Below are 27,204 nucleotides of genomic sequence, written 5' to 3' on the forward strand. Positions count from 1 at the left end.
TTCTTCCCATACTTGGTCTCTATGAGCTTTGAGTGCATTTCTTACTGCCCCATTTAATCTGTTTAGAGCTGTTTTATCTTGTGGTGCACACGTGTTACAGAATCTTTTCCTAGTTCTGTTTTTGTCTCTGATCAAGTTCATGATGTCTTCAGGCAAACAATCTGGCTTGCAGGCAGATTTGTAGGAGGTAGCTACCGTTATAGCAGAATTAATTTGTTGTGTGAGATTTGTAACTGCTGTTTCTACTTCTTCTTTTGTGCGTATGTGAGGAACAGGTCCAGTATAATCCTTGAGTGCTGTTGACAGTCTTTCCCATGCTATGTAGGAGTGAGAAGGAGGAGACAGGTATTCTTGTTTTCCCAGCTGTAGTAGAATTGAGTTGTGATCGGATGATAGTTCATCCATAGATATAATGCTGTATTGAAGTTTGATATCCCGCAGGATAGCTATATCCAGGATGTCAGCAGTGCGAAACGTACTGAGATGAGTTGGTTCGGTGGGACCTTCCACAACAGCATTGCTTGATCCTAAGTAATTAGAAAGGATGCAACCATTCTTGTTGGTGGTTGTGCAATTCTACGCATGGTGCTTGGATTTCAGATCCCCGGCTATAATGGTGGGCTCTCTGATGCTTAAGATGGCATTTAGGTCAGAGTGTAGTAGAGAGTTTTGGGGAGGGTTGTAAGCTGAGTAGATTTTCAATCTGCCAGTGGAGCTGGTGACTACTTCCATGCCTGTGATCTCAAGGTTAGTGGTTGAAGGGTTGCTCAGAGAGTGGTGCTTAATGTAATTTTTAATGAAGATGGCAATGCTGCCGCCTCTAGAGTAATCTATCATTTCTGTATAGGCGATAACCCCTTATTTTAGGATTGTCTGAGGGTCTTAAATGAGTTTCACTGATTAATATAACATCCGGTTGATACCTATATGTGAAATCTCGGAGTTCCAGAATTTTGTTTTTGAGGCCATTTGCATTCCAAGCAAAGATCTGAAGAGATGCTGGAATGAGTTTGTTACTATTCATTTATGAGAGCTGTGAGGATGACCTGCGTTTCACGAGGAAATCTTTTAGTGGAGGTTGCAGTAAGGTTTGACAGGCTGAAATCTTGTAGCATGTTTACTAGTGAGGCCGTAATAACAGCTGTTAGATTTTTAGGTACTATTGGTTGATTTTGTTCTGGTATTGGTCTATTTGTACGGGTCACATCGGCATAACTTCTTGTTTGCTTTTGGGTGTCGCTATTATTTGAGGTCTCCGACTGTGGCCGCTGAGTCTCCGGTTTTGATGCCTGGGCCTCTGGTGTTCTTATACTGTAGAAGGGCTGATTGACTGCCTCTCCGTCTGTTCTTTGGGTGCTGAGTACATCCTTTGTAGTTAGCAGAATGAGGGCCACCGCAGTTGGCACATTTGGCCAAGATGGTCCTCGGCTTTGTGCAGGTATTGGTTGGGTGGCTGTCCCCACATTTCAAACATCTATATTCCGCTCTACATAGATTCTGGGCATGGCCAAACTTCTGGCACCTGTGGCACTGCCCAGAAGATGATCTTTTTCGGAGTAGTTCTGGTGTGACGATGAGACCACAGACTGTTTTAAAGTTGTAGATATTTTTGTAAATTTTATGAATCTCTACTAGGACTAATGGCATGAGAGTCTTGTCTGCTTTGTACATTCTGCTGACCTTGACTGGAGGCAGATCATGAGAATTAAGGTCAGCAGCTATTTCTGCAGTGTCAATGCCTTCACAGACACCACGATGGACCACTTTTAAGTTTTTTCCCGAGCTGGGCTCAAAGGTATGAAACTGGATGCCTGTATCGTCCAGTTCTTTGGTCAACCTTCTATAGTCTGTCACTGTTGCTGGCTGTATCTTTATGCCTTCATCCATGTTTTTGGCCTTAATGAAGCCAATGTGCAGATTGGACATTGTGAATCTTAAAGCTGCCCATTTCTGCTTTTCTCTAAGGATGATCGGAGGCACCTTTTCTTTGGGAAAAATTGCGGCGTCCGAACCCTGAGCATCCTGTTCCATTTCGTTGTCTTTGTGCGGTTATTCTGTTGTTCTTCGCTTTTTGCGTGCGCGCACTTCTACAAAGTCTGAAGGAGTAGAAGGCACCGATTCTAACTGATCTTCTGCGACAACGTCTGTGACACTCTCCGGGGGAAACGTGTCGTAAAGTTTCACTTTTCCCGGCCAATTGATGTTAAGTAGTTCACCTAGTCTTATAAATTCTCTATATACCTTCTCGAATATTGTCTCATTTAGCTGTTTTTCCATGACTATCAATGTGAAGTATCTAAAGTTGAAGGGAAAAAAAAAACGCTTACCGTGCAGTTGAAGCCTTACCGGCACTTATGCAGGACTCAGAATTTTTTTGGCAGGAGCATTGATATATAATGGCGTGGTGTTCAGGACACATTTACAACAAATATCACTTACCGGTCACTCCACACAATCATCACAATTCATGACCACTCAGAATCCGCGTACAGGTATCATAATCATTCACGATAATCACTACCATTCTCGACTAATAAAAATCCATTGAAAAACTTATGGCATTAAATATTAAAAATAACGTTTTTATAAAGTGTTTTTTTATTGGGGGGAGGAGTATAGGGATGCCAACTAGTTTTACACACAAGCGCCGGACACTACTGGCGCGCCCCTGCATGTTTGGTTTCTAGAATAGGGTTTGCGAGTTATTATTACTATTACTACTACATCTCATCCTGTCCACTACTACTTAATTCTCCAATTACGACACTACTACTATCAACGCCATCTGTCGCCCATCATCACCACCAACAACAGTATTTTTAGTCTGTAAATCGCGTGTGTTCTCAAGGCCGATTTGTCTGTACGCGGGATGAAAAACCCGAGTTTCTGGGAGAAAAAGTAACCCATAGCTCACGTTGTTTACTATCTTTCATGGGTGGCGAATATATACACACACAGCTAATTCTCTTTTTACACGCCTTTTTTACGCGATTTTGAAATAACACTGTTTAGAAAACAAAAGCAACTCTATTTTTACACTGTATGTTTTGATTTAACACGGTTCAAATTGCGCTTATTTTTAAAATTTCTGTTCGAATTCAGTTCTGTTAATCTGTTCAGAATGTAGACAAATGCGAAGTAGAACTTATATAGCGAAATCACAAAAAAAGTGTTGGCCTTAAGTAGCTAAGGATCGTGTGACGCTATTATTTTGTAGCAATGTTTCAGGAGATCGTATATTAAAACCATTACTCATTAATCGATCCCTAAGATTGCGGGCAATGAAAGGTGTGGAGTTTAACATGCAACCAGTGCACTGAAAGGCACTGGTAAAAGAAAAACCCTGTATCTTTGCATACAACTGAATATCCCAATATCATCAGATTAGCACATGCAGTTGTCGGAGAAGGATTTGATGATTTTTCTGTTTTATTAGTGATACACTATTTTCTTTAAGAGATGTATATATATATATATATATATATATATTTTTTTTTGTTGTTGTTGTTCTTAAGCACTACCGTATCGAGGATAAGGTGAAACAGCCCTATGCCTCCCGATGTGTCCTATGTCTGTAGATGCATGTGTTCACACACACACACACACCCTGTTGTTCTTTAAATTCACAAGGCAAAACCCGATTTCTGGTGAAAAAAAAATGAGACCGGCTAACTCACCTTTAGTCGAAAAGAGACCAGATAAAGGTTCCTTTCGGGAATCGAACCCATGTGTTTCTGACCAATGGGCTTCAACTATACCGACTGAGCTACAGAGGGTTTTATATATATGTAATATATAAGGTAAATATATATACGGAGTAAAACCAGGTTTAAAATAGCATGGTATCTTTAACATTTATTATACCCAAGGTAAAATACTTTCTACATATAAGAAAGTATATATATATATATATATATATATATATATATATATATATATATATATATACACTGTATATATATAATGCGGCGTTCCACCTCATCATGGCAAATGTGTAGGTTTGAAGTTGACGTCCAATTTATCTCATGTTGGCGGCTTTCGTTGTTCGTGTTTATTGAAAACAGGACATGGCCCGACAGAGCAGTTGCTCTGGTTCTCTTATAAGCAATGTCTCTCTGGTGCTCCTCGAGACGCAGTAGGATAGATTTCTCCGTTTGCCCATAGTAAGGCTTTCTGCACTCACATGTGACCTTGTATACATGTGAGTGCAGAATATATATATATATAATATAAGAAAGCATATATATATATATATATATATAATTCCCGCCACTGTCCTCCCAATTTCGAATGCGACCACAATTAGGTTGAGAACGCCTAGTTTCACGAATCACACGATCTGTATTTTGTGTGCTTTCTATCCAAGAAAGGTTTCAAACCAGTAACGCGTAATTCGTTCACGATGTGACTGTGCAAGACAATTTGTCATTCTCTTTAGAATGTATTTTAGTTTTCAGGACCACGTTTGAAGATAACTTTAATGCACATTTATAGGCTAAAAATGCACTTTGTATGCCACTGTGTGTGCAAATGCCTTAAACCTGATAATAGCATGACATCATTTTCAGTGCCAGGTTATTTTGCGCCCTTGGCAAAGTTTACAAGTGCGACCCTTATTTCATAAACTAAAATGGTTCTAATTGAGATTAAACAAAATAAAATTGTCTTCCAGGTTAAATTAATACGGCTTTTTTTTATTTTCTTTTTTTAATTAATTTAATTAATTTGAAACAGAAACAAAATCATTGAGGTGGAATGGGGGGGGGTTCTAGCAAAATATTCTGAACTTAACCGCTATTTGGGTTTATACATGGAAATATCAGAACATTATGAAGTTGGTGGAAAATGCTGTAATTTACGTCGCGTGCATACTCTACATTCATGACGCAAAATTTTGTGGTGCAGATAATTTTTGTAGGACCTAATTGCTGCGTTTCTTCAACCTGCATTCAGTGACAGAAAATGGTTGACCCGGGGGGGGGTCAACCATTTTCTGTTAAGGGGACCTTTCCCCCTCAAAGAAAAAGGAAAAAAACACTAGAAAATTTTCCAAGAATCTTTTCCTAATGAATAAAATTCATTTTTTTAATTTATATTGTGTGGTGCCTTCTCTTTCTATACTACTTATGAATTAGCGATCATCGCAGTTGCTCAGTCATAGGTCGTATGCGATGCGTAGTGTGTATTCTCAAATCGCTCCACCCCTCCCCAAGATTAAACACTGAGTGCGCTACTGGGTCGACCACATTTATAACTGAAGTAGCATGCGATTGTGAGACGGTTTGTGAAAATATCTGTCAATTTCTTTTATTCTTGTAACGTCATTCTTTTTTTAACTTCTCCAAAGCATCTTGTACTCTTTGAGAATCATGAACATATTATGACATAAGTCATACATAACGTACCACATTATTTAGCAGCCACAAATATATCTAATTACAAAAACAGATGAATTCCGAATAAGTCAACTGTGACATTGCTGTCACACAAAAGTGTGCGCAAACTCGTTGCCTTTGGCTCATTCCAAGTTCATTCATTACATGTCGTATGCTTACTTTACCGCGCAAGTTTCAGAAGTAATTTTATGAACGAACGCATTTTCTGAATAAATATGACGCTTGGATGATTATAAATAAAAAAAAACACCACGAAAGATATGTAAGCCCATTCGCACGTCAGTCCTTCCCTGTTCAGCTACGAGTGCTGTTAATTATTAGTTGCACTCGAAAAAGGCGGTGTCATTCTTGTGGCAGACTAATCAAAATCCTAGTCATACGATTGCCGTTATAAGCCTTCAGGGATACTTATGCAAACTACAGAGCTTTCTGAGGAAATGGTATGGCTTTTTTCCCTCGTGCAAACCAGAAAGTCTCCCGAGAACACATCAATATCAGATACGTTATGAACCCTCCATGGCCTTCCTCGTTTTGGCGTAGCCGTAAACAATAACGCTTAACTATTTGTAGTACTCGAAGAGCTAATTCTCATCACGTGGTTAAATTAAATGCAGCAACAAAAATTTCATTTTATGTTCTTTTGGAGGGGGAGGGGGGTGCGTAGTGCACGAGTACCACACGAGTACCAACAATGAATTCCAGGTTTTGGAGAAAAGTTAACAGTATCTCGAGTCTGTTCGCCCCAAAATTGTTGGTATAAGTGAGACGTGGTTAGATGACGATGACATCCTGACAGGAATAGAGATGAACGGATGCGATATTTTTCGTGAAGATAGACAGGGAAGAAAGGGAGGAGGAGTACTGTCGTGACGGACTTTTCTGTCGTGTTCTAAATCTATCTAGTTTCAAGTCACTTTTATGAATAATACAACTAATTACGAAATGATCACCGATCCAAAAGTAGGGAAATTTATATTTATACTGCGCCACCCTATTCTTAGATTAGTCTATATAAATAGTAGGATCAGTTCTAAATTAAGTTAGCAGTCATCTCATTGGGCCGAATCATCTATTATTATTTTTACTTGGGGTTCCCGCAAGATTCGAATATTTATGAACGGTGCAATAATAAGGAATTCAGGCAAACACAATATTTAGATCAACAAAATAAAACATTTAATATATGATATGGTTAACAAATACAAGAACTCTATTTTAAAATGGAACTATACAATTAACTTAACACTTCTTCTTAGGTCACTGATGCTAATTCAATGTTCTAACTTTCATATACTATTCACAGTCTCAAATACACAAATCTTCTTATCTCAAGTTAATATAACAATTTCACATCTTATTCAGTCTTCACAAATCTATCAGCTCAATGTTTATATTCACAGCAGGCAATAAACTACGTAAGCTATATTCCAAGCAAATATATTCCCGGACCTTGAGCATCGAAGGTATATTACAGTTAATGCTAGAATAGAGAAACTTATACAACTACTCTTACCAGACAAATTCTTCAATACATCAAATTATTGAGAGAGCACTTATGAATTAACTTAATTAACATTAGCGGAACACACATAACAAATATTCTCCATAGTTTAAACTGTATTACTGTAAGTCGCACTTCACTATTCCAAACAACAGTAATTAGGTACTAATATCCTTTCCTGTTCACTCTTCTCCAAGTAACCAATATAACCTTTTCCTAGGGCAACATAGAATTTAATCGTAATCCAGATTAACTAGAACTAATCAGAATTTTCGCATTGACTGTCCAGTTTCCTTTTATCTGATTACGGCATCAACCTTTCTTCATAACAACAGCAGTTTTCGCTTATAACATTAAACTTTATGTTTCACTACTTATAGGTTCACTTCCGAACACTATACTCATAAATCTCTGCCCTGAGGATTATATAATCTTGATTCCGCAAAACTCTCTCCTCACTCCTTAATAATAATTCTTCTCTATACTTTTCTTTTATGACCTTCCCTCTTCTCTCTATATCTCTCTCTCTTATCTATGACCTTCACTCCCACCTTACGTTCGAATGCCACGCTCTACTCCACTCGTGGTTGTTTACGCGTGCGTTTCCATGACAACAGACTAAGCGTAAACATTTCGCCAATGTAATGTATGCTCTTTTACTACTACTACAGTGATTACATAACATTAAATATTTCACAAATAAGAACAATATAATATTTAAGCTCTTTCTTCAACTTTTTGATTACGTATACAGTTAAATATAAAATAACACTTTATGTTACACCATATATTTTTAGTTATACAAAATTCTAAACATATTATTATTTTATAAACTAATAATAGGTCAGGTTTTTAAATAAATATTTAATTAGTAATTCTTATTTAAGGAATAATAAACAATTTTATATAAACCATGATTAATATTTAATAAGCAATGTTAAATGTGAATGAAAAATAATAAATTACATAACATAGTTTCATTCACAATTTAACAGTACTGTTAATGGTAGCAGATGAGTTGTGCCCGTCTAAGATGGAATTGCAAGGTGCAAATAGTGGTCACGGTTTTGAGGCAGCATGGTGTGAGGTAGAAGTAAACAAGATGAAATATTTAGTTGGGTGTTGCTATAGACCTGGTAATATGGAGGGTAATGAGAAGGAAATGTATAGGCAAATTGGCCTAGCTTGCAAGAAACGAGTTATCATTATGGGTGACTTTAATTATGGTAATATAGACTGGAAGCAAGAGACTGCATCTGGGGGTAAAGAAAATGAATTTTTGGAGTTTTGGAAAGAGAATTACCTTAGGCAGCACGTAACGGAGGGTACACGAAGATCAAGAGTATTGGATTTGATCATCTCATCAGATGATGCTATTATAAATGAGGTGTCAAATCTTCCACCAGTTGGTGAGAGTGACCACGAGGTGATCACGTGCATGGTGACCAGTCATTCGAGGACGTCTGTTAGAAAGGGGTATATGTGGAATTATAAGACTGGTAATTACGAAAAGCTCAGGAAACAGCTTGCGATAATAAACTGGAAAAGAGGAACTGGATAGAAAGGATATCAATGCTGCTTGGGCCATACTCAAGAACTATTTGGTGGAGGCAATATCAGAGTGTATTCCAAGGGTCAAGAGGGTAAACAGAGTGGGTGTAAAATGGATGAATCAAGAGATAAGGTATGGAATCTGGAAGAAGAAGGTATTATGGAAGAAACACAAAATGAGTATTTATAACAACCAGATGCATGAGAAGTACAAAGAGCAGGCGAGGAAGGTGACTAGCTTGATAAGGGTAGCAAAAATGCAGTATGAGCAGCAGTTAGCTAAAGCGGCCAAAAAAAAATCCTAAGGAGTTTTTTCAATATGTCGCTAGTAGAAGAAAGAATGATTATGGTAGGATGGGATTGAAGAAGAAAGAGAAGGAAGCTAGTAGAAGAAAGAATGATTATGGTAGGATGGGATTGATTGGTGAAAACGGAGGAATGATAACCGCTGCGGAGGATATAGTTGAGATATTTAGTGAGCAATTTCTAAAGGTATTTTATTCTTGTGAATGTGGCATCATGCAGAACTTGAAAGCAGTGGGAAAGGAGGAGGAAGAGGAGGAACTGTTAGTAAGTGAACAGGAGGTATACGAGGAATTGAATAGACTTGATGTAAATAAGGCTGTGGGACTTGATGCTATTTCACCACGTGTCTTGAGGGAATGTGCCAGAGAGTTAACAACAGCTTTTGTATATCTTTTCAACATGAGTCTCTCACTGGGTCAAGTTCCAAAAGAGTGGAAAGAGGGTAAAATTGTTCCAATTCATAAGGGAGGTGATATAAGAGTAAGGCTTTGAATTATAGACCAGTCTGTGTGTCTGGAGTTGTGGTCAAGGTATTAGAGAAGTTAGTTAGGAATAAAGTTCAGAATTCGGTTGACAACAGAAAAATACTCTTTGGCGGCCAGCATGGATTTACTAAAGGAAGATCGTGCTTTAGCAACCTGCTTACTTTTTATAATAAAGTGACAAATGCGTTGGATAAGGGTATTGCATATACAGTGGTATATTTAGATTTTGCAAAGGCGTTTGATAAATTGCTACCACAAGCTGGTAATTAAATTGGAACAGATGGGTCTGAACAGTAGATTGGTTCACTGGATTGTAGATTGGTTGTCTGATAGGTATTAGCGAGTTGTCTATGGAGGACTGATATCCCAGAAGAGGAAAGTTACTAATGGTGTACCTCAAGGGTCTGTTTGGGGTCCATTGCTGTTTAATTTGTATGTAAATGATATCTGGAGAGGTCTGAATGGTGATGTGCAGTTGTTTGCAGATGATGCAAAGTTGGGCAGAGCTATCAGGAGTAGCGTGGATGCTGTAGCTCTGCAAGAGGATTTGAATACACTGTCTGAATGGGTAAATAAGTGGGGATGTCAATTTCATGTTTCAAAGTGTTAGGTTTTGAAATTTGGGAAGCAGAGATGGGATGTAAAGTACACAATCGGTGCGAATATCTTGGAAGAGGTAGAGGAAATGAGAGATCTGGGAGTGATTGTGGACAAGGACTTAAAATTTCGGGGACATGTTACTAAAATAGTGAAGACAATACAGCGGATAATGGGAATGATGCGGAGGATATTGACTTGTAGAAGTAAGGATGTTATGGTTCCTTTGTATAAGGCTTTGATCAGGCCACATGGATTACTGTGCACAGATCTGGTCACCTGGTTTTCAAAAAGATGAAATTGCGTTGGAAACAGTTCAGAGGCGATTGACTAAGGTGGTTTCTGGTCTCTGGAATGTAGAGTATGAAGTCAGATTGACAAAATGCAATTTGCAGAAATTGGTGGATGGAAGGAGGAGGGCGGGGTATGATTGAGACATAAGCTGTTAAGTGGTTATTACCAGATTAACGTCGGGGAGGTTTTGCACAGAATGGGTGAGGATAACAGGAGAACAAGAGGTCATTCCTGGAAGCTGTATAAGGAGGGTGTGAGCAAGGGAGTGAGCAGAAGGTTTTTTGCATGGAGAGTGGTGAGTGATTGGAATGCTTTGCCCGAGAGTGTGGTGTGTGCAGAGACAGTGAATATATTTAAGGTGCGGTATGATAAACTGTGCGTATAACAGTGGACCTCCCATGATGAGTCTTTCACTCCATGGAGGTTTTTATAATAATAATAATAATAATAGTATCTCAAAAGAGGTGCTGTTTTTATTTTTATATTATATCACAATAGAAGAATTGGTGAAAATTTGTGAAACAGGTCTTATTTATTTTTGAGTCCGTATGAGTGTGCTTGCTTTTAGATAGATTCATTTGAAACTGATCAAATTTAAAACAACAACAACAACAACAAAAAAAAAGCCAGATTTAGAAAACTACGTTTGCAAAAATGAACTCAGAGCTCCGTCAACTGCATTACTTTTGGTTATTATCATTTTGGCGATGGGTGAAGCAAAATTGCTTTTCATATTCCCCTTTGTCTTTTGGCATGCCGATGGATTGGATTAAAAGCAATCGCACGATCGCTTTACAGGAAGCTTGATCGCACCTGTGGAGTGCTTCAATTCTTAGTGTGTGTGGAGGGGAGGAGGGGGGAGAGACGTACCGCGACGCTACGAAATATAAAGATAGCATTTTATATTTCGTACCGTCGCGGTATCACTACCTTTATAACAACCGTTATAAAGGTAGTGATAAAACTCAATACTTGTAATGCTGGATTGGTTATAGAAAAATTGTTCAAGAGAAGGATTAGTTGGTTGTTTCTGATTTGAGGTCAGTGAATTGGGAGTGTTCTTCTGATCTGTTTGCTGTTTCGTGGGATGAAAAACCCGAATTTTCAGGGGCGAAAAAAAGCATACATCAGCGTATAAGACTGGCTGTAGGAAAGGAAATGATAGCAGGGGTGAAATCTTTAAGGGAATATTGACGGCGTGGAAGTCAATTTCGCTAACATCTCGGATTGTTGAGTAGATTTTTGGAAGATGGATCTGAAGAGTAAACAGAATCGTATAAAAAGAATGCATTTAATGAAGACATTTCTAATAAAGGGACTGACGGCACGTTGGATGCTGCAGTGGCTAAAAGAAGAGTCAGATATTTGGTTGTTGTGATATTGGTTCTGAATTGTGAATTGTGGTCTTTCACCTAGTTTTCACGATGGTTGTGCGACGGATTTGACTGGAAGGATTTTGCGAATTGGATTCATTCAGCACAAGGTAAGGTTCTGGCTTTAATGCAAATTTCCCAGGTCCTCTCCTGTTCTCTGCCCTGTGCCCGTCAGTAGTCTTCCGCCTCTAGTTGGAGATTTCGACTCCCGGTCTACACTTGGTGGAAAGAAGGGACAAGGCAGGTCCTGAATCACACATCCCCCATTAAATCACGAATTGATTTAATTTAAATCATTGGTGCTACTTCGAGCATTTTGCCAATGCTCGGTTTTGCTGGCATTCCTTTGCAGCTGCGGGATTCTCTCTGCGGGTAGACCATTGATCGGGTCTACGGGACTTTTACGCGACTTAACACTTTCATTGCCAAGCTGAAAATTGGAATTTCGTGTGGTGGCCAAATTTTTTTTATTTTTTTTTATTTAGTTAGCGACGTCAACGCGATAACGCGTGATCGGCCGTTTGGTGAGAACTCGCATCGCGCGATATCGCGTGATTGTCAATGAACGTGTTAAGCTTAAACAGTGCTTTTTTACACCTCGTTTTCTCAAAATGTGCGAAGTTGACGCCCTGGTAGAGTCACTAAACAGAGGGCTAGCCATAAACATACTTAAAAAGATTCTAAAAAAATATGAAATCAATCTTTACTCTATGTCGGAGAATGACGAAGAGGATGACGACAATGCTCCAACAGAAGAGAAACTGGACTTGATGATCTCCACCCCCTCAGACTTCACAGAGGCCCGAGCGCGTAAGAAGCGAAAAACCACGGCCTCTGAACCACCAAAAGAGGGTGGAATGGAAGAAGATGGCCCAGTTTCGGACCCCCTCTGCCTCCACTATAGAGAAGGTACCTCCGATCATAATCCGCGAAAAACAAAGATGGATGTCTCTTAGGGCCACCATGTCCAATCTAAGGATCTCTTATATCACCGCCAAAAATGTCACCGACGGCATCAAGATACAGCCATATCTGAAGACGTATCCACAGAAAAATTGGCTGCTGATCTATACCATCAGGACCTGCCACCCATCAAGGTCAGCAGAATGACCAAAGAGACAAGACTCCGATGCCACTGGTATTAGTTGAGATCAGTCAAGCTTACAAACATATATATATATATAATATATATATGACCTTACGTCCATCTGTTTACTGAAAATCAGCCCAGAACCCTTAAGAAAAAGGCTTCAACAAGTCAGTGCCACAGATGTCAAAAATTTGGCCATGCCCAGAAAATGTGTAAGGCTGAGTTTGAATGTTTAAAATGTGGGAACAGCCAGCCAACCAATATCTGCACAAAGCCGAAAACCACCCCATCTAAATGTGCCAACTGCGGTGGCCCACACACAGCCAACTACTGGGGATGCATTCAAAATCCAAAAAATAGAAGATCAGAGACAGACAGACACTCTCTTCCTCCCCCAGTAGATCCACGTCCGAGGCTTCAACTTCACAGCCTCTCAAAGACCAGCAAAAATTGTCAGAAGCTCATCTGCCACAGTCAGAGGCCTTTAAAATAACAACTCAGCAACGTCAGAGAAGGACATATGCAGATGTCGTCCGTTCTAAACAGATAACTCATGAACAGGATCAGCTAGTACCACACACAAACATGACAGCTATCATTACCTCTTCTCTGGTGAATATGCTACTAGACTTCAGCAGATCCAACCCTACACCATCCTCTACTAAAAGATTCCTAAAGGATACACAAACCATCCTCACAGCGCTCACTCATGAACAGGAATAAACTAAATCCAGATTCACTGCAGATTATCGCGTGGAACGCAAACGGCCTCAGAAATAAGGTCTTGGAGCTCCAAGAGTTCATCCAAAGACATCAGCCGGATGTAGTTTTGATAAGTGAAACGCATATGAAATCATCGGACAACCCCAAAATCAGACGATATCATCTGTACAGAACTGACAGGCTGACCCACAGAGGCGGCGGCACTGCCATTTTCATCAAGAATTACATTAGTCATCACTCTGTAAATATCCTCATCTGTTCTGCTGTAGCGTTAGTTTTTGTTTTGTCTATATGCTAACCGGTGGCTTTGTTATTCAATGCCAGTGGTTTAAATTTCGTATTTTTTAAAGTTCTACGTTTTATTTTTTAAAGCTTTAAGTCTATCCTTGCATCAAATTTATTAAACTGGACAAGCTGTGTAATGATGAAATAAAAGTGGCATGCCAACATTGTAATGTCCATTTTTCCGTTGCTCATGGAGGCATAAGCGACATCAACATGTGCATAGCCAGAAACATAAGGATGCTGAAAACACGGCTTCAGTTAAAAAAAAAAAAAAACATCAATCGTTTATGGTGATGGTGATAGCGAAAGTGATAAAATTGCAACAAGTGAAGCTCTTGTTGCTTATCATACTGTGGGTCGCGGCCAAAGTTTTCGTGCAAATGACTGTTTGGCGACATTGATCAATAAAATTTATGAACCAAAATTTTCTTCAGACGTACCAAATCAGAAGCAATAATTACCAACGTTTTATCACCATACATATTGGGCAAAGTAAAACTTTTTTTATCGTCTTATTTTTCTGTGAATACAGAATATTACATAACCCCGTCCCGTTTTTGTCTCAAGGAAATATAACCTACCTCAGGCCCAACCACTTGCCAGAAGATATCATGAATCTGATCAAGGAGGAAAATGAGGCTAGAAAAAGGTTTCACAATACCCGCACACCACAAGACAAACGAATCCTGAATAGGCTCAATTCTGCAGTGAGAGATGCCCTTAAAGCACATAGAAGTCAACTTTGGGAAGAAAGATTGACTTCTATCTCTCCTGACAATCACTCCATTTGGAATCTAATCAGAAAGATCCAAAACGAAACTCTTCCCCCCTCTCCAAACAGATCTAGGCCTCATCCACACTGATGCAGATAAAGCCGAAGCAAAAGCAGAAAACTAAGACAAGCAACGTAAACCCTCATATGAACATCTAGACTTCAATCACATCTACAAGATTGCTGCCTCGTATAGCTATTGTACATCTGACCAACATAATTAATTCCTTTCAATAAACTTTCAACATCTTTCTCGAAATCCAGAGTAATTTAATAAAAAGGTGGCACACGGTTTGGCAACTCCTATAGGTAGAGATGACCTCTCCATTGCTTCTGCCTTGTATCTCCACTTGGGCCTGGCTCCCACTGAAGAGACCTCAATAAAGGTCGAAACTAGTCTGGGTGTGGCCCTTCCCTTAATGCATAACATTAGACATATCTGCAAGATGTGTTTTGCATTATGGGAGATACGGAGATAGGAGTGATGTTAGTTTGCTCCACCTTTGCAACGAGTTTCCCGGTGTTGTACCACCTTACCCCAGTCCTGAAGATACTTTCAGGCGCAAACTTTGTTTGTTCACACTTGGATAAAGGATTAAACTAAATTTATTATAATTAATTCCATCCTCCGTTTCAAACATTTCCCTTCCTTCTGGAAGGTGGCAGATATAATTTCAATCCATAAAACCGGAAAAGACCCGCACCTGCCTCAAAATTATAGGCCAATCAGTCTCATCTCAATGAGACTGATTGGCCATTTGGGTTTACCCAAATTGATCAATTTGGGTAAAACTGCAGAGAAAGTTATTCTTACCAGACTCCAAACCTCCGTACACAAGTTAAACATTCTTCCTAAAGAGCAGTTTGGGTTCCGTCAATTCCATAGTACCACACAACAGATACATAGACTAATCGAATACATCTCAATTGGATACAATTGGCATCAATGCACTGGGGCTGCTTTCCTTGACATAGCCAGTGCATTTGATAAAATTTGGCATTTCGGATTACTGCATAAACTGATCTCAACTGGAATACCACTGGAAATGGTTCACCTAATTAAATCATACCTTTTTGACAGGTGCATACAAATCAAGATCAACGGTGCAGTATCAGCACAGAAACGTATCTTGGCTGGAGTCCCACAAGGATCCTTACTAGCACCGATTCTATTTTCCATATACATGTGGATATCCCGCACAATCCATTGTCATCTAGAATGGCCCTTTACGCGGATGATATAGCAATATTAGTCAGATCTCTACAGCCACATCTTGCTATCAAAAAACTGCAAGAAAACCTACTACTGATTGAAAAATAGTTCGCCAGATGGAGACTGCAAGTGAATCCCCAGAAGAGCATAGCCATGCTATTCACCAGAAGACCGATGCTTCCTAAAGGGACATCTTCCTGTTTAACACAAAAATCCTTTGCCAAACAGAAGTCAAATACCTTGGTGTACTACTGGACAGAAGGCTAACTTTCAGCTGCCGTATCAAGACTCTCTGTGTAAAGACATCAAAAGCCATTGCTCAACTCTATCCTCTAATCAACAGGAACAGTTACATAAGCTAACACCAGAATCAAATTACTTATCTACAAACTGATGGTTCGTCCTATACTCACCTACGCTTCTCCGACTTGGAGCCATACCGCTGATACTAATATTCTCAAGTTACAACGTGTGCAAAATAAATGTCTACGAATGATTCTAAACGCCCCATGGTTCGTAAGAAATGTGCAACTTCATCAGAACACAGATGTCCCCTATATTTACACTTTCCTGCAGACTATAGCAACAAAGTTCTTTTCAAAAGCATCTGTGCATCCTAACAAATTGGTTCAACTAGCTGCAAATTACGAGACAACAGATTACTTCAAACTTAAAAGACCAAAAGCCATCTTAAACGGTAATTCTGATGTTTAATCTTCAAGCACGCTCAGGGCGAGCAATTAGTTCATAAATTTTTCCACTCACTGTTTCCCTATCAAATAGCGGGGAGTATGAAAAGCATTTTGCTTCACCCTGTATGTCAGAAATGTTAATCGTTAATCGCTGTGATTCACACGACTGCCGAAGCTCTTTTGAGAGAATGGGAGGAGAGCGACGTCCAGAGGAGAATGTTTTTTTTTCTTGACACGCGAAACAAAGCATTATAGGCCGACTTAGATGTCTTATTCAGGAAACAGATACAAATATGTATATTTTCTAAATAAGTAATACATGTTAATTAAGAGGGAGATGTTAAATCCCGTTTTATTTTATAGCCGAGTACGAAACTCGGGTCGAAATCCATCGACCTCCATAGAGTTTCAATGCCGAAAAAACTATCGGCGGAACCAAGTGTAAATGATCACTTGGATCATTTACTTTCGGCTTATTATCTTTGAAGTAATGCATATGTTATTTCTTAATTGCTTAAAAAAAAAGCCTATCTAATGTGGCTGTGTGATTCATTTCGCTAATATTTTTTATTAGGTTTATTGTTGATGATGATGCCGTTAATGTTTGCCGGAATTACAGAAGGAAATTTACATTAAACATTTTGGGCGTATGTGTCTACTGGCAACCGTGCGCTTGAGGGATCACCACTTCACCGGTGTTGTCGGCACGCTTTGACCATACATTATTTTCTCGTGTTTAAAAATTTTATCCCAAAATGAGTAATTCAAATTAAAAAAAAAAAAAAAAGACGATTGAGAAGAAGACTATTGTTTTATCTAAAGTAAAGAGAAATGTTTCAGCTTTTGTGCGATGATTTAATTTCGTTGTATAATAAGTGTTACATGTGTATTCTTCCTACTTTCATAGTTAATTAATTTAATTATCATTTGATATAAGCAAGTATAAATTTTCATGGAAAAAAATATTAGTGGCCGCCACTCTTTTCCCAATCCCGAATGCGCCCGCAACCACAGCCAGGTTGAGAACCCCTGACTAATTAATATTAGTCAAGCCCCCCGAAATTATCTGTTCGACTGTTTTCCAGGCACTTTTATCGTCTGCTTCTTGCAGTTTGTGTTGGAAATTCTACTAAACACCTCGTGCTATGAATAGGATATACAGAGATAATTTTCTCTTTCTTTCCCTTCTTTTTCGCAGATAGAAAAAAGGCAGTAGGTGAACTGCGTGCGGTTTTCATTGGTAGCCGGGTATTGTACGGAGCTATTGTGCGATGCCACTCCTTTACGGAATCGCTCCGTCCACTAGCATTGTCCTCGCACAATGCTGGTTGTGAGGGTATCCTGGCATTCGTACACCTGTGAGGTACAGAGCATCGAGCTATAGTGGGAAAACAGTACGGTTACCTCTGATTTTCGGGTGTCGGGCAGGAGACCTTGAATGGCCCATTGTGAGAGACTGACAGAGTTCACAACTACATACACAAGTCCTTTTCACCGCCTGGTTTCCGCTGTTCTCTCGCGCTGATTTAGAATAGAAACAGCTGAATGGAGAGGAGGGATATCCTATAGAGAGTCGAAGCAAGTCTCTTTATGTTCTGCTTCTAAACCGGAGTTACGGGCCGCACTATGCGGCAGCGGAGGAACAACACGGCCCTTTTGAAAAGCACGTCGGACGATTCATACAAGAATTGTACGCATTTAAATCTTCTATTTTACTGCATAAAAGAGCATAGCAATACTGCTGTCAAACTCGCTTTATCTTGTAAGTGTAGGTTCCTGCTGCTCGAGGATGCAAATCGTGTCGCCACAATAGGCGACGCAGTCACCGCTTCAACTACAACTTCCATAAACCCGAATGCTGTGTGTTAAAAGTTGCCTCTCTGGCACAATGATTAGTGGCCTGTTTCTAATAAATATGCCAGGCCTTTAAGACGCTTGTTAGTTGCGACAAAACAACCTTGTTAAGTAGTGCTTCTCTTCACTTTCAAAGAGCTCTATTAAAGTACAGTCGACATTTCTCGGCTGCTCCCGAAAAAAACATTTCGGCATCCACAACATCCACAGTGCTTAGTTTTTATTTATTGCTTATTAAAGCGGTCTGGTTGAAATAGTTAAACACATTGGTTTCCGCCTGTTGTGTATTCGTTTTCAGTTTAGTTAACCGAAAGCGTGAATTGTTGTTTTGTATTGTTTTTTCTGGAAAATTATTTTAATAATATTCTCATATTAGCTTGAAAGCTGCTGTGGAGATGAGTGGATATTTCCTATAACAACGCCATCTATAATGTTTGCCTTCAGAAGGAGCAAAAGAGAAATCATCCAGAGCGATTCCATACCAGGTGAAAGAAAATGTCTTCAAATAAATAAATAAATAAATAAAAATCTCGCAGCGTTGGTTGGTCAAGTGGAGAGCGTATCCTTCCTCCAACTTGGGGATTCGAATTACGCGATGGATGAAGCCTCTGAATTACGCGATGGATGAATTCATTGCCCGATTATGAGACCACCGTGCTGCTATCGGAGGCTTGAAAGAGTTCCGTGTTTGCTATGGTGAAGGATTAATTGACTTCGCACTTCCAGCTGGTGGAATTCATATTTTTTTTAAATCATGTAATGATACTCTGTCATCAAAAAGCGGAAATAAAAGAAACTGATCGGAATTGCCGAGATTAGTCATTACGGAAAATGTTTTATACGATATGCAATGCGGGAAAAATATCCCGCATTGCATATCGTAATATCAGTGAAATGATTCCACGAAGCGTTTATAACTTAAGAGACTCAAATCCTTGAGAATAATTTTTTGCTCTAAAAGAATTATTGTAATTGTCTGATGTACACCAGCAAGGACTGCACTGGATATTATGGCATCCTAACACAATTAACAACTTTCCTCCAGATATCTCTGATCGGACCATCTCCTATATTCTGATCCACAAGGTACTGCCAGTTCTATTAGCCTACCTAATCTTGGTCTCCCTCTGGGTATTTCTTGCCATTTTCACTTCAGAATTTTGTAAACTTTTCCTCTCTTCCTGGGGATTCGTCAGTAGAGGTCAAAGAAGTTTAAGTGTCCACACCACCAGAGATTTGCTCTACTTACACATTATCGAATATTAATGTCCATTTCATTTCTATTATTTTTATTACGTCCATGGAGTAGAGTACACGGACTCATGGCGGAGGTTCTACGCAATGAGTCCTAGAACATCACGATCCACTGTCTTCACTACGCCATCTACCGTCCACTAATTGTAGTTTTGTTCTTTTTAAATGTGTGTGATCTCTGGACAATGAAAACCCCATTTCCAATAAAGAAAGGGAAAAAAAAAATTTCTGCGTATGAAATCGGCTAACTCACCTTCAATATAACAAATCCCCTAAAGATTCCTCTCGTCACTATGCCAATGGAATTCAGGTCTTCCAATCGAAGGACGTATGTTCAATCGTTCATCGAACGGTAGAACATGCGTCCTTCGATGGAACCACCACCTGTTCACTTCCCTAATTTTTCTTAAAACTCTCGTCTGCAGTCTCCAGACTTTTGATCACCTGCTTTCTCTCTAACCCCAACGTCCGATCCATCCGTGAATGTGAATCGAAGGTCTAATTGTAAAACGATTTCATTACTTTGCTGTAACGATCAGGAGAAACACGAGTCGAGTCTCATTCTTATTACAGAGTCGTTTTGCGAAATGATTAAGTGTAATGGTTATCGCAAAATCATTAAAATGATTTCTGTTGTTGATCCCAACACACACACACACACCTAGTTATCCCATCGGAAATCTATTCCTCACCGCTCATGTAGACACGGAAAGGTTAACAACACCAATGCGCATTGTTACCATCCATCCAATTGTCGTATGTCCTTAGACGGATCTAGTGATCTAGTTAGAGTTTTAAGGTAATTTATTGCCGCTGTTTTGCCATTTCTTTGCTGCATCCTTTTAAGGCATGTGTTTTACGTATGTAGATATGTGCTTTCACTCGGTCAGCTTGCGGTATTAAAGGGAAAAAAAAAAAAATCCTGGCGATAAACATCTCCTCTACCGTATGATATCGGCTAATTCGCTGCTTGATTGAAAACTCCTTTGAAAAAGCGATTTCTCGTGTCATCATAGACGGGATTCAAACGCAGGTCTTTCCGACGAAAAGGTTTCGACGAAACGGACTGAATTACAAACCAATGCTGAGAGAAGTCGTCAGAAGAACACAAATCAGGGAATGACTTTTATTTCGTTTCTTTCACGCCGCAGTACGGTTGACTTGTGTGAGAGAAACTTTCTGTTCCTGATCGCTTGATTTCTTTTAGTTGGATTTTCCCAATTCAGTTACCTGAGAGTCAAACAGTGTCTCGAGAACACAACTCGAGCAAAATAAAACTTCAATTGGAGATGCGGTGTCTCCTTAGAAGTCACACGGAGAGTATTCGGTGCAGAGCGCTAGATCTCAGCATTCGATATTTTATTAGCGCGGGTCACACAATCTCATGCATAAAGAGAAGAAGGGCCTGTTCGCTGGTAGTCTCACTGAAAGGTATGACGCGACGACCATTCTGCAGATTATTGAACTACGTTCAAAGCACTCAGAATCCACGAAAAAGGTGTCGGTGGCCAGGCAGCGCTCCTCCATTAAGTGACCTATGACCTATACATATGAGAAAGCACTGCGTACGGTCCCATAAATCCACTTGGTTTTTTTTTTTTTTTACTCAGACAAGTGATGCAATACAACCCGATTATGTGCAACTGTGGTTGGACTAGGCCCATTTAGGGTTCACTATGTGTTGTAACTTTCTTCCACCGTTTCTGATGATGATTTTAGAAAAGCTTCCACTGCAAGTTTATCCAGGAGCGACACTCCAGTGAAGATATCTAAATATTAAAAAAGTTGATGCATCACATTTTTCCCACAATGTTCAGCAAAAAAATTATATTTGTGTTATCTGATATCTTAAAGTTATTTATATAATCTCTGAGGTATCATATATATATAATTTTTTGACATGGGAAAGAAGTATATATATATATATATATATATATATATATATATATATATATATATATATATATATATATATATTGCTTTCCCATGTCAAAAAATTAAGTGATAAATGAGTATTAAAAAATGTCCACTACCGACTGTCCCCCCCCCCGTTAGAAATTCGAAATTGTCTGAAGGCTCCCTTCCTATACGTCGAAAATAAAATGAAATAATAATAAGAATATTCATAAGCGTGCCTTTCTTAAAAGAGTGTACGTTTGTCCTCTAAGATCCCTTTTTTTTTGCAGTTTTCGAGAAAATCTGAGGAACGGTGAGCAAGGGTAATCAATGGTTATTCGTAGTCTTTGATTGTGCAGGAGATGACGGGAAAATGCCAATACCTTAATGAACTCAAAATACGTTGACTGTATCGAAATGAGATTTAGTCAACGAAAACCTGTCGTATCTTTAAAAGGGAATTTATTATAGTCACTCGCCGAAACCTATAAAAATAAAGGAAATTTCTATTCACGCCTTCGCTCTCTTTTAGCTCTATAGCAAGTCTTGTTCTTTTTCCGTGTAATGTCGAAAGTGATTAGGAGAACCACTTAAATTAAGGATGTATAAAGTGACACAAGTAGTGAACCTCCTGGTCATCCATCAGTCTTGCGAACGACTGTTACGTTGTCTTCGTCAGTGTTGATAAGATTCGTTTAGATCCTGAAAGAGATTTCATACGGGCTATTACCACAAAAATTTTGTCCGCTTCTTTTTTTTTTTTTTTTTTTTGAGAGGTCAGTCGAATGGATGTGTGCAGGAGCAGTCAGAAAGTGACAGGACCCCCTCAAAAGTCATTACTGCTAATGAATTATGGGTTTATGGAGCAACCTTGAAACCAAGCAACAATACTCCTGATTCCCAACGCACATTCTCTGCACAATAACAACAATGGGGTGTGTGTGTGGGGGGGGGGGAATACTTCGAAGTGAATGACGTCGAAGAGTGCCTAATTAACGTACGAATGAGACTGTTATAAAGAAATTTCCAGAACTGTTGGAATATTTTCGAAAGTAAGATATTCGCAGATTTTACAGAAGGAAAGAAGATGGAGATTATCAAGTTGCTATTACCAATCTCAGTTTTCCCACACTGTACGTGGTAAAAAGGAGTCCCTGCGAACAGTCTGGGGGCCCTGGACTAACACTCTTTGGGGGGGGGGGGGGCTATCCAATTAACCAAAATTAACCCAATTTTGGGTTAGTTGTGGCGACTCATTTGCCATTTTGTTGAAAAACTGTTTTTTTTTTAATCCTTTTTTTAATAGAAATAATTGTAGGCAACAGACATTGAAGAACTTTTTTTATTTTATTTGATGCACTTGGATATACAAACTTTTATATACAGTTATAATGAAAAAAGGTTTTGTATACATAACAAACATAAATAAAAAAATATAATATATTAGGTATTACTTTTAGTAACAAACCAAAAAAACGAAACAACAAATTCTCACGTCAAGAATAAAGACTAAGAAGAAAAAAAAACTTATTCTTAAAAATAAAATAAATAAAGCATTCTAGGAGTTATATAATGTAAGTTTTTTTTTAATACATTAAAGAGACATTTAAAGAGTAACTCTTCTGCATTTTTGCGCTGCAGATTCTTTTATTCGATCATCACATTGTAATTCTTTGGTTAAATCACAGTTTATGGAAAGAATTGATAAATAATTTAATCTTTCATTCGTCATTGTTGTCCTATATTTGTTTTCTATATAGGACAGGCAAGGCCAAAAAAATTTTTAAGATTGTATAGCAATTCGGAAAAACACCGACAAGTTTCTTTTCATAAATTAGCTTGCATATATCACCGCATGAGTCTGGCTTAGTCTGTAAGTAGGATTTTAACTGAATGCATTCATTGACTAAATGTTCGTCTATATCATCCGAATAATAATCAGTAACATTACGTGCACTTTCCAAGTCAATATTTTCGATATTAATGTCTTGCAAATCCATTAAAAATTTGAATCTTTTGCTCAATTCCCTGTAGACATGGCCTCTTCTGTTTAAATCCATAATCAACTTATCTAATGCAATGAAAACGTATTCCGTTTAAATTTTTCTGCTTCATTTAGCGAAACTTTCTCTGTAGATTTTTCCGAAAATTTTGAAGTAATACGTCTCTTTTTTAAATCACCGTATTCTTTTTCCACAGTAGTACTTAATTTTGCGCTGTCTCCTCGTATTCGTTTAGTTTCTGATCTGATTGTTCTCGTAAGTTGCTCACGAACACTTCTAATGACGTAATCACATTCACATATGCCTAAGCCTGGGGTCTGAACTATTTTGTTAACTAAATTGAATCTCTCTAAAATTTCTTCCCAAAAAACAGTTAAAATCGCAGTTTCAAGTTTCGCCAAATCATTATATAATTTCTGTGCCTCTCTTCGAAAATCAAGTTTCTCATCTATATTGTCACTAAACGTTTTTAATATGTTCATAATATCACCGTAACTATTTTTTAAAGCTCTAACAGCATCAAGTGACAAGACCATCTAGTCTGGCTTAAACCTTTTATCGAAAATTTTAGTTTTGTTTCGCGATTTAGAAGCTCCCTCCTATGGGTAGATGCAGAAAAGAAAACATAGATTTGTTGCACGATTCCAAAAAAGTTCACAATTTGAGTTGCAACTTTAATCGCTTCTCCTCCAACTAGATTTAGGGAATGCGCAGCACACGGCACATAATCAGCGGATTTATTTTGTTGTTTGAGATGTGCTTGCACACCATTGTATCGGCCGGGCATATTTGCCGCGTTGTCAAAAGACTGTCCTCTACAATTATCCAATGGCAGTCCATTTTTTTCTAGAAGTTCTTGTAAGGAATTGAATAAAGATAGGCCAATGTGACTACAAATTTTGATGAAAGATACACATCTTTCATACACTTTTCCCTCAAAACAATATCGTACTATAATAGCTAGTTGGTCATTGCGGGATAAATCTTGTGTCGAGTCTATCACAATTGAGTAGTACTTTGCATCGTCACTATTTATTTCAGCTGTAATTCTTTTTATTACTTGTTTTCCCATAATCTCTATTATTTGTTCATAAACTGTTTTTGATAAGTACGAAGTGAAAGGGTTTGGTCGCAGTTCTCGTTGTTGGATATGTTTGCGCATGAATGGATCGAACTCTGCTAGTAATTCCAGAGCCCCCAATAAAATTACCATTGTGCGGAGAACCAAATATTTCCTCGTGACCTCTGAATGCTAAGCCTCTTACACTTAAATGTTTCACAACTGCAATAACATCTTTTAGGACATTGTGGTAATATTCCGTATCTTTTCTTAGTTGCTCCTGCAACTGTGTGTGTCAATAACAGACTTATTTTCTTTACGTGTTAATCATACTAACAATGATTTCCTATGTTCATTAGAATTTTCGTGACTTTCTAAACATGGTCCTACATGTTTCCAGTCAGAGAATCCGGTTGGGTTGAGAAGGGATTTCAGAGAAATGTTTGCACACTAGAGGAAAAAACACTTCCCATACTGGTAGAATAGCACAACCAAGACCTTTCCAGTAAATGACCATTTTTCATTTTTTTCGCAAAGAACGTATTTGAAAATTATCTGTTTTGTTCTTTGTAATACCTTGTTGAAACTGGATATATATTTTTTGGATCTTTATTTTGGAAATAAGTCATTTCATGTGAGAGACAGTGGTTAATAAAATTATCATTTAGCTGTGTAGGTCACACACCTACGTGAACATATTTAGCAAGCAACTCTGCATTTTTTAAAGCCTCTTCTGCCAAACAGCAACAGAGACTTCAGAGAGCTGGTCATCTTCTAGGTGTTGTATATTTTTATCTGATACTGAATGTCCGTCAACGTCAACATTGTTTTTAGAGGTTCGGGCTTGTGATTTTAGTCCTAGTAATTCTTCGTTATTGTTATATACATTTTGTTGTTTTTTCTGTTTCTCTTCGGTTAAGTTATTCTCTCTTTCGCTTATTACTGCACCTATATCGTTTAGATTTTCATTTTTATTTTCCAATACAAAAAAATTTGAAATTTTGGCACATTTACTTCTTTATTTTTTTCTATTTAATTCTATTTTTCGTTTTTCAGCTCCGCTTTTATATTTTCTACCAGACATTTTTTAGGTATTTATTTAATCTGAAAAGAAATAAAAAAAAACCTAAAAAACATCCACCACCATATTAGGTTGTTTAACGTTTAATGTATATTTATTTAGTATTTAGTAAACTTTGTCGATACTTACCAGCGAAGAAACGAAACACCTGAACAGTACACTTCACCGAACAAATGATTATTTAATATTCAACTATACTGTACTATACATAACCTCAAATGTCAAACGGTGAGGACAGAAAGTATATATGGGAGAGCTACGCTAAGCTAACAAGCTTTAGATGAGCTGGATGAGCTAGACTTGCACTCCCATTCCGACGTTGCTATATTATTTGCATAATTGACAAATGACAAAGTATATTTTGATTTTACCGATTACCGACAGAGGCGATAGAAGACAGAGCCGTATTTACTGTAATTTAAAACACTGATATTTGATATTTAATTCAAATCCAATAATGTTGAAAATTAAAGATTTTAACGTTACCTAGGTACAAAAAAATTTTGTATGATTTATTTTTTCTTAAATTTGTAATGTAAATTGTTTTTATTTTTATTTTTTGACCGCGAAGGGGCCCTTTGATTGAACGGGGCCCTTGGGCTGAAGCCCATAAAGCCCATGCCTAAGTCCGCCCTGCTTTCAGAGCCATCCGAAGGAGTGCAGTATTTCGGTTGAAAATTCTACCGCGATAAAAATGTTTTCGCAAAAAAACTTCTCTGGCACACGCACTTATACGAAAATAAAATCATTTTCGTAATTTGTTTAGCGCTTCACCCACGCATTAAAGATGAATGGACGTTAGGGACACCGTCACGACACTTGTACGACGGAAGAACCTCTGTTGTCTTGTTCTGCGGGGATCAATTAGCGCTTTGCGCATTTAACGAGGGTGTGTATGTCTACGGGGGAGGGGAGAGGACAGCAGTAGTAAAGAAAACCAAGAAGCCCTTAACCTGCCGAGAAGGACGGCCTGCTGACCGCTTAAGTGGTCAAATGAGATGCACGCAATGTTAATGAGCACGATTCTTCCTCAGCAGAAAGCATGACGGATGATGATTTCGTTGAAGGATAACCAGCTGAAACAAAAGCTTCAAAAATAGTCACGCCGATTTTTCTGCAGCAAGCAATTCTCCGTTGCACGCATGAAAATATTTTCATGAGGAAATAATTTTGTTTCTGCTCAATTGCTGCGCATTTTGACGATAAGCGATTTCGCTTCTGTCCTCCTTAATGTTTTGACTTTCACTCTTATAGTACAAAACAGCAACTGACTCTTGTGGCATTCTTGGACGATTTGCTCATGCGCAAATACAAATTGCTGTCCCTACGTTGCTGGATATAATGGGGAGGGGGTGTGAAAATAATGTTATTCACAGCAAGAACGAAATGTGTTATCCATAAACGGAATATCTGGATTTTTATCGGACCTTTCGTATCGCTTAGGAACATATACCACTTTAACATGAAGTGAACAGGTAATCTTGTTCTGTCTAAAAACATGCCGTACTGTGGACTATCTTCACTTTACGCAATAAATGTCGTGCGGGTTTAATTACAAGAATTATCTCATAAATGTAGAAAACGCGCTGTAACCATGTGAACCATTGGCATTCAGTTACTCAATCGCGTAACATTTTAATACAGCGGAATTCAAAGCCCTATCAAAATGAATCAACGCGTTTCACGGGAAATCTGTAATGCGAAATATCATCAGAAAGGCGTCTCCATTATGCCGCTGGTAGTAAAGACACCCTTTAGTTGGGAGAAGGAGGAGGTTC

General features: G+C 38.5%; 1 protein-coding gene across 1 annotated transcript; it reads right to left on the reverse strand.

The window, feature by feature from the left end:
* Positions 1 to 23,787: 23,787 nt before the first annotated feature.
* On the reverse strand, positions 23,788 to 24,498 carry LOC150102866 (zinc finger MYM-type protein 1-like). The gene has a single exon (XM_090397959.1). The coding sequence runs from the start codon at positions 24,496 to 24,498 to the stop codon at positions 23,788 to 23,790; it is 711 nt and encodes a 236-aa protein (XP_090254085.1).
* Positions 24,499 to 27,204: the final 2,706 nt, after the last annotated feature.

The sequence above is a fragment of the Typopeltis vanoorti genome, chromosome 9 (genome assembly GCF_054136105.1).
Source record: "Typopeltis vanoorti isolate ZY-2024b chromosome 9, IOZ_Tvanoo_1.0, whole genome shotgun sequence".
NCBI lineage: Eukaryota > Metazoa > Arthropoda > Arachnida > Uropygi > Thelyphonidae > Typopeltis > Typopeltis vanoorti.